Raw genomic sequence first — 9526 nt, 5'->3', positions numbered from 1 at the left:
TGCTTAGGGAAAGGCCATGGAAAAGTACTGGGAAAACTAGTCTCTAGTAACAGTAGGCTACAGAGTTACAAATATGTGTGTGAAGAATACAGAGAATGTAGAAAAAAGATTAAACCTAAACAGCATAATTCCCCCCTTTTTTTGAGAGACAAACAATATTCTGTCTTGTTTAGTCTCTATTCCATATTTAACCACACCAACCAGTTTATACAACCAGATACCTTGCTACTTGTTATATAGATGTCAACTATAACTACAGCTACTATGAATACCTTTTTATCCAGGCTCAGTCTGGTAACCATTATGTGAATATATTGAAGATACTCAAGTTTCACTGAGCTCCTTTGAGAGCTATCTGGTGCAGAATGAGTTTGCTTTCAAATTTCAACTAAATCCTTAGCAATTCTTTCACTCTAATCTGCATAAGAAGAACAACCAATGTTAATGATGTTGTGGTTAGTAGGAAATTAAGAGGCATTCTGTTTTGTCAATAGCCTTAATATGATTAAATATTGTATTTGAAATCACAGCCCCATGGACACAGACCCAGTCTTTATTTAGGGGCACAATTTACCAGGCCAGATTCTCATATCCAATACCACCCTGACAAATTGTTCTTAAAAAGATACATTTCTTATTTGGATACATTTTGGGCTAGAGCTACATGCAATTTTTTAGGGCTAAATTTGAATCATGGTTGCCAACTGTGCAGATAAAAGGTACAAAAGAACAATTTAAATCATATTGTTCTGATTTGTATCAGTCTCTGTTTTACAGTTTTCTCAGGAACAGAGGTCTTCTTAACTCTGGAGCAGTGAATTCAGGGTTCTCTGCCAGCACTTCTGGTTTCGGTGAGAGTAGTCAGTACTTTGAATAGTCATTTTCACTTAGCTTGTACGGTTACTGTCTCTGCATTTAACACAGACTCAGTCTCCAGGCTGGAACAGATGGGCAGGTGTGTCCAGTCTTACCTGTCTGGATAATGTGATGAATTTCTGTAGTTTCTGCAGAGTGGAACTTAAAAGTTGTTAAATACCTATGCAAGTCAGTTTTTCCCTCATATGGATTTCTCCCGTAACATATTCAATTTCATATGGCCTGCCATGCAGCATTTCATAAGGACTCATGTTGTCTTTCTGCCTTGATTGCATGCATAGTCTCAGCAAGGCTATAGGCAAGGCTTGAACCTATCTCATAGATGTTTCTGACAGATTTTACTAATCTATATTTTGACAATTTTACTCACATAGTCAGCTTTGTGGTGGGTAGGGAATTTACAGATCCCAAACAATTCCCAACACTTGACTAACTTCCCTGATCACTGTGGGACCAACTCAAAAGAGCCCCAAATCTTCGGAATTATATGATTATGAAAAACGTTCACCACTTCTCTTTCTGTGTTAGTGTGACAGGGGTAAGCTTTAGACCATCCATTAAAAGTGTCAACTAACACCAATACATACCCGTTTCTTTTTGCTTGGTAACTCAGCAGAATCTATTTGCCAATAATCTACACAAAAATCTCCTGCCTCTGTTATTTCTAGTACAATTCTTTTGTCCATGTTTGTATTGTTTCTGGTGTAATAGTCCATTTACTTTCCTTGATTTCAGCCTTCTGTGCTGACACATTGGATGGCAAGGCCTTTTGCCTTGTTACCTCATTCATGGCTGTCACTGCATAACTTTTTCACCTGTTTGCCATCTTGCATGAAATTGCTTTCAGTCTGGCACATCCTTCAGGTCTGGCCTGCTGGAATAGGCTTCCTCTATGGTCTATGAACAGTCATACTCAGATATGTTATCAATTAGTGTTGGTAACAGAGACATACCAGAATTAACAGCAAACATTTTCAGAGTAACATTACCCTGTTTCAGTAACATGGCATGGGTACATGTCACTGATGTTCAGAGAGCAAGCTTACAGTGGGTTGCATGCAACTGTTGGATGTAGCAATTTTCAGTTGCTGACTTCTCCAGATCCTTTGCCAGCTGATTTTTGAATGTAGTTGGGCTGTTCCTTAAGCCCTCAGGCAGGACTGTCTTGGTGAACTGGCTCTTCTCTCCTGTTTCAGGATTCTTTCATGTAATAGCAAAGAGTCTTTGGTGTTTCTTGTTCACAGGTATGCAGGAGATGGTACTTTTAAAATTTAATTCAGTAAAACATCCTAAACTATCTGTTATTTTCTTCCTTTTACAAAATTCCAGCAGATCCTTCTTTTGGCAAATAGAGAAACTGATAAATCATCCAGTGTTCTTCCAATTCATATTTTAAAAGTTGGAAGAAAGGTCTCTTTTTCTTAACCCTCTGGCACAAACAGCCCTTACAGTATCTTTTCTCAGTTTCCATTCTGAAGTATTTGTTAACACAGGACTCTGCTTAAAGCCTGTTTTAAGGAAGCTTGGGAAATGGCTTTGTTCCTTGGACCCGGTGTTTCCCGTTTGGCTGTCGAACAGTGCAGCCACAGAGCGCTCGCTGCCCGCCGCAAGGCCCGGGGACAGATGCCCGATGCGGGCGCAGCCGCCCGGGGCCACCCCCGGCGTGCCCGCGCTCGGGCTGTGCCGCTGCTCACAGCGGTTCTCGGGTGTTTCTCTAAAACAAAACTCGTTATTGTGGAAACTGCGATAGTCATTCCTGCCTACAAAGGTGACATTAGCGTTCTCAAGGGACTAAGCTGCCTTTTCCTCCGTCTCCGCAGCAGCAAAACCGGTGCCGCTCAGGGGCGTGAGGCTCCCGTCCGTAGATTTCACGCTCCCGGCCCCCTCCGGGCGGGCACGGGCGGGGCCCAGGGGCGGCGGGCGAGCCGGGCCATGGCTGCTCAGCGGCGGCCCCCGGTCCCGGGCTGCTTGCTGGGACCGCTCCTCCACCCCCTCTCCCGGCCTGTACCAGGGCAATGGCAGAAGTCACCTTAGCTTCTCTCAGAGCGGCTGTTCGCCGTCTGTCACAGGGGACCTGATCTCCCCACTCACGGAGACGTCCCGGGAGACGCCTCTGCCACAAAATCTTGGAAAAAGCTTTCCACAGATGGAACTCTGGAAGTGGGGGAGCTTCCCCCCTTCCCTGCAATGATGCTAGCCCCGCTTTTCTGACACATATACGAGCTACATACTACACAACAAAAAGAGTTACTTCTGTATTACCTCATGTGGGATCTTGCAACCATGGTGTCTCAACCTCAGGCTGCTGCACGGAATTCTCAAGATTGCCGGCAGGAAAGAATTCCTTGCAGGATGTTCTTGGTCTGGAGGAACGGTACCAGGTTCTCCCTGTCTGGGTGTTCCAGAAAAACTTGCCTTTTTCCCAACCTGGAAATGAAATTCAAGATAATTTTAGTAAGGAGGTAATATAAAAAGGGATCTTTATTTGGAGACCTCCAGGAGCACTTACGGAAAGATGTCTACAAAAACCCACCCCCCTCCAGAAGGTTTAAGAAATTAGCATAATTAATAAAAAGCACCAATTAGGAGGATGAAGGGTGATGCAATTCCCTCCCTCCGTAGTTTAAGCCCCTTCTCTGGAGCTCCCCCTTCACCAGCTGTACTTTGTCCATGAGAATGTATCTCAAAGAATTGTTCTCAGCCTTGGTTCCCAGGAAGAGCCAAGATAGTACAGAGCCTTGTACCTCCTGGGGCTTGGAGCTGTGGAATTTGTTTTGTCTTTCTGCTTAGGGAAAGGCCATGGAAAAGTACTGGGAAAACTAGTCTCTAGTAACAGTAGGCTACAGAGTTACAAATATGTGTGTGAAGAATACAGAGAGTGTAGAAAAAAGGCAAAACCTAAATGGTATCATCATAAATTCAAATGCAGACTGCAAAATTTCTACATTGGCAAGCACGCATGCACAGATTTTAACAGCTGTTGTGGAAGAAAGACTTGATACATCTATTGCTGAATAGGCATCTGATATTTAATGCTTTTTACTACTGTTTATTGACATTTGCATAAGTTTGAAAATTAATCTGGGTTTGTCTGTGGTGCAGCTCCAGTGGTTTCTGATAGCACAGTGTTAAAATAGATGTGTTTTCAGGGATTAAGAAGCTTCTAAATGAGTGGTCTTTTTCAAGAGCTCATGTTCTGTGTCAATGTGTGACAAAATCATGTTTGTTTATCAGAAAGGTATGATGATTATGTGCAAGTGATCTCCAAAAGTGCCTTTTCCTATTTTTGATGCTTTCATAATTCTCTGATAGCTTGCAAGTTATCATTTGGATCACCATGCATTTGGTCAGCTTGATTTAATTAAAGTATTTTATGGAAGGTAAGGCAGGACAAAGCATTGCTGAGATACCACTCCTGTCAGGTGTTCTTACTTGTGATATGTAGACCTCTTACGTCATCTTTTCTGAATCTTGACATCACTGTGGCATTAATTCCTATACCTAGCAATCACTCTTGTGTCTGTATATGGATGTTTCGTGAATAGAACTAATAGACAAAAATTGGTTGAAAATGTTCAAAACCAAAAGGCTTTGGCACATTGTTCTTCGTGCTTAAATTTAGCTAGTTTACAAGCTGTGGCTCAACTATGCCAAGGCTTAGTACTTCTGGAACAAGAGGTGTCCTGGTTTCAGGTGAAATAGTTAATATTTTTCTTAGTACCTGGTGCAGTGCTGTGGTTTGGATTTAATATGAGAAAAATGTTGGTAACACACTGAAGTTTTAATTGTTGCTCAGTAGTGCTTACCATAAATTGAGGACAGCCTGTCTACCTAAAATGTATGAAGCTGCTTCTGATAATTATTTTTGAGTTTTGTGCTGCCCTGTTAGCATGGATGTTACTATCCTATGATTATAAGGTAATACCTCTTTGATAATATTAGTTAAGTATTTCTTTCTTTCTTTCTTTCTTTCTTCTGTAGAAGAGAGACTGCAGCATGTTCTCAACAAGTGTGTGAGCAGTCATATAACTTACTGTTGCTTCACATGAGAGAACGGAAATAAACATAGTTTGGGCCAAACATGAAAGCTAGCAAAGTGTGTGCCAAAATGTAAGAGAAACAGTAAGAGCTAGAAAATATAAGATGCTATTTAAAATAAGTTCTTGCTCTGGTTTTGTGAAAGAGTTAAAGGACAAAAATAAATAAGGAGGATATTTGTGATGTAGGTAGAGTTTTAGAACTTTTTTAACCTTTTTAAAATCACTTTGGTTCAGAAACTTGTGAGAAGTTTTTCCAATCTGTACCTCTCACAACATTTCCCTCTTTGTTCTTGCACTCTGCAACATTCCCGTGCATTCCTATATAATGACAGTAAGAGTGTGATTCTGTGCTTAATTTCCCTTAATTCTATGATGGATAAATGAAGAAGCATTCCAAGTGCAAATCAGATCAGTCCCTTTCACAATTTGTTTCGCCATCAGAACTTTAAGTGCCATCTCTTTTATCCTTCATATAGAGTTGAATGTGATTGTTAGATTAGGAGATTTGAGAAGTGGATTCAAAATCTGTGTAACCTCTATCTTATTTCAGTTTCAGGTTTGTAAAAGCTAACAAGTGTCAGCAAGGAATTTTAGTCCATCAGATTCTAAGCCTTATAGCAGAGGCTTTTTTGAGTTGTCATCTGCATCTAGAGTACAGGCTGAAATGAAAATGTTGTTTTTGAATAGTCTAATCACAGAGAAAAGTGTGAAAAAGCTTCTGATACTTTATTTACTGGTTTTATGGGGCATATTAGTCTTAAAGGTATGTATTTTATTTCTCCTAGGAAAGAGAGATGTGGAATAGCGAACGTATAATCTGTGTCAGAGATTAGCTGATCCTGTGTAACTTCTTGGCTTATTTGTTCAGATACTTGGAAATGTATTTTTTACAAGATTAGCTGACATTCCCAGAACTGTGTGCTGAAGTCAATGTCTTTAGAAATGTGAAGCATTAAATTGGGGTGATAACTGAAGAGGTTATATCTAAACTACTGAGAGTAAATGTCAGGCTGATTGCTCACTTCAAATTCATCTGTGTGGGATTCATTTGAAAAACACCTTGATAGTCTTATGTTGAATGGTGTTTGCTGTCTGCATAAATAACAAAGAGGGCATTTTCCCTTAGATTTACGGAGAGGTGCAGTAGCATTGAGACTAGGGTATCAGGGTGGAATCTGCCTAATGCTGGTCTAATGGGAAATGTGAAACAGCTTGGACAAGCAAAGGAATTTGAACTCAGTTGAATGACTTTGAAGGACTGTGCAGATCATTGAGAGAATTCCAAAAAATCAGCAGTTATTTCATCCTGTGGTGGGTTGCACTATCCTAGATTCTTCATGAATGTGGATTCAGACTTCTGTGTTGTCCAGTTTCTCCTTATGTAATATAACCAAATCAGTGAGAGCAGGCTACATGCCCAGGATGCCAAAGATCTTTTTGGCATATACCATGTCTGGGATTAATATTCTGTACAATTGCTTAATCTTTCATTCTGTGAAAGACAAGAGGGAATTAAGTTCTTCAGTCTGAAATTCTGCATGAATAAGTTATATATGAAACCAGTGCTTAGTCTTCTTTGAAGCCATAATATTAATTTCTGCTAAGCTGAAGTGGTGTTCATGACCTTATCATAGACATGCCCAAAACTGTGGAGTAGCTGTATAGATTTCTTTTCACATGTTTTGGTATAGCCTCTCTGGTTGTAGCTTTTGTGATCACAAAGTCAGTTTACAAAGGCATTTATTCAGTCTGTACATATCTCAGAATTACACATCCTGTATTTGTGACTGTTTCTTCCCCTGTCTATATATATAAGGTACAATGTGGATTCTGCTAGCAGCATCATTGGTCTCAGTCAAGAAGGAGGATACCAGCAGGAAGTTATGGCCTTCTAACTTCCCCTTATCTCTTCTGTATTCCTGGTTGCTTTTTACTGCCCTGTGAAACAGATTTGGATTATGTTTTGGGCTGTATCTTTTTTTCTTAGCCAACTAATTTGACACAAGCATCCATTAAATGTAGGGAGCCATTTGTAGACAAGGATGTGTTGGGAAGTAGATTGTCACTAGAATGAGTTCTGTTAACATCTGAAGACATTGGGAAGGATCATAGAGAGGAAAGTTGAATTACTGTGGCATACAAATAGACATCCACCATTGCCTACCATGTGTTAGTGCACTGGGAATCTTTGTCTTATATTTGGTAGTGAAAGGAGAGGAGGCAGAGAGCTATGCATGCTTTAGACTCATTTTAAAAATGTTCTGGGATGCTGGAGGAGAAATGCCTGGATGCATCTGAAGGTCCAGCTAGAAAGAGAGGATGCTTGTATTAATAAGCAGACATTGAACATGATTTGAAGTTGTTCATTTAAGGTTCTCCCACTAACATCAGTAAATTAGTAAGATTATCTTCTTTTCTGAGTGCCAGTCTGTGTGTTGCTTAGGCTGGTGCAATGCAATAAAATCCAGATAAAAGATTGCCTCAAGTCAAATCTGTCTGAACATGCATAGCCACAAAACATTTTTAGAGTCTCAAAAAAAAAAAGAAAAAGAAAAAGGATTTTTTTTTTTAATTATTTCACAGCAGTGTTCCACCAGATCTGAATTTGTCATCCAAAAGCAATGGAGATGATGCTGTTTAATCTAAGTGGCTATTCAGCTGATAGAAGTACCTAGTTGTTTTTTCTTGAGGGAAAGAAAAAAACCAAATTTTATTCAAGGTTATTTTTAGTTTATATTACTTGTACTGCGCATGCTTATTTATGCTAATCTGAGGTTGATTTATAGAAGCAGTGGGAAAATATTTTGGATATTTAAACATTTTGGAAAATATTGTTGGATATCGACAAATTCAAGTGGTCCTGGATTTGGCAACAGAAGTAATCACTAAAATCGTGGCATTTGCCCAAATTCATGTCATGTAACCTACAGGCTCTACTTTTCTTTCTTTTCCATTACTTTATTTGGCATGGTATTCATTCAGGATTATGGAAAACTACTGAATATAGGCTGAGGTATTATGAAGTCTGGGGAAATCACAATAACATGGCTGATGCAACAGTTTTGGGGAGCTGAGTGTGAAAGGTGCATTTGGTGGCTCCATGTGATTGGCTGAGCTTAGTATTTGTGAGTTTGGATGGTATGGCATTGAGCAGTGTAGGTAATCATTTGATAATCGTAATCAATGTGGATTTATTGCATGTCTTATCACTATTAAAACAAAAGACAGATAAAACTTATCCCATCTTTGATAGAAATCATTGTCCTCTTTTCAGTGGCATTTCCTGGCATGTACTTTATCATTCAAAGTAACAGTTTTCAAAACAAGTTTTAAGCTTATCATTAGCCCATCCTGGTTGGATATGTTCATGGTCCTTTATTTTTGTACCTTATAACTATTCAGGATTTTTATTACAAGTAGTTAAGCACTGTAGTACTGCATTCCTTATTTTCAAATTTCTGGAATATTTCCCTCAGAAAAGTCTTCTACTCTATGTTCTGCTTACCTCTTCTCTAATGTTTAGTGTGGGGGGGCTTTTCACCTGCTTTCACTGGTTGTTTTTTTGCTACAGTTGCTAAAGGTTACTTAGTTTAAGCACAACACTGCTAAATTTAATAAACTGCCGTTTGCTATAAATCAGTCTATAAGATTCTATTACAGGATCTTCTATTAAGGTCTGCATCTTGCATGAAACTTAATTGCATATTTTTATTCCTTTCAGCAAGCTACATTGAGCGACCTCAGCTGATCAGAGCAAAAGTGCCAATAGTGAAATTCAGGGATAAAGTCAGGCAAGTATCCTATTCAGCCTAATCTTTTAGACTTCAACATGAGAAAGTATTCTAATGTGTACTGCCCTTAGGAGTAGTCCCACTGTTATGTGTGTTTATTTGTGCAGTGCTGTAGTTGTATCACAAATTTGTACAGCTAACATGCCATGGCGCTCAGCTTATTGCCTTGATGGTCTGAAGCACCTCTTGTGGTTGATGCTATTTGGTTCCTGTGATGTGAATTAGAAGCAGTACTTATTTCTGTGGGTTGTTTGTACATTGTGGACTCCCAAGTTAACAAATGGTTTGACAGGAAAACAGTAGTAGGAAGAAAACAGTTGTGCAGTATAATTCTGCTTGCTGTGCAGACATAACTATTGAGCTGTACAAACAACACTAAAACAGTTTGTGGTGGTATTTTCTTGTATTCATTGTGTATTCATTATAAGGACCTATGAATAACTTAGAGGGACATACTAGGACAGATAATGATGTATTTCTTATTGTATGTGATAAAAGTAGTTGACAGAGGAAGAAGTCATGTAAACACTGAAATATGATGACAGTCTGAGTAATATTCCTATCTTCCTGTGTTCATTGGCTTAGTTTTGTAACACTGATATATATCATTTTCCCATAGTAACATAGTTTCACTTTAATGTAGCTGTATTAACCTATATGTCTATATGGTTCTAAAATTTTTGTCTTTTATAAGCAAATAAGCAAACTTTTCTGGCCTCTCCCTATTAGAGCATGTCACAGCATGTTTCTATCACCATATATCTTTATCATGGCTAGGTTCCTGCCCTGATAAAACTAAATCTATCATTTTTACAGTCT

The 9526-nt window shown here is 39.1% G+C and overlaps 1 protein-coding gene across 2 annotated transcripts in view; it reads left to right on the top strand.

The window, feature by feature from the left end:
• TENT2 (terminal nucleotidyltransferase 2) overlaps nt 1–9526 on the top strand; it is a 50274-nt gene that overhangs the window by 7529 nt on the left and 33219 nt on the right. For both annotated transcript variants that reach the window (XM_015653552.3, XM_033520347.1), the window contains one exon: nt 8638–8707. In XM_015653552.3, the coding sequence (XP_015509038.1) occupies nt 8638–8707 (70 nt within the window). The remainder of the gene's footprint in view (nt 1–8637; nt 8708–9526) is intronic.

This window comes from Parus major, chromosome Z (assembly GCF_001522545.3).
Source record: "Parus major isolate Abel chromosome Z, Parus_major1.1, whole genome shotgun sequence".
Classification (NCBI taxonomy): Eukaryota; Metazoa; Chordata; class Aves; order Passeriformes; family Paridae; genus Parus; species Parus major.
Note: the sequence above shows the minus strand (reverse complement) of the source record. Positions and strands in the feature narration are given on the sequence as shown.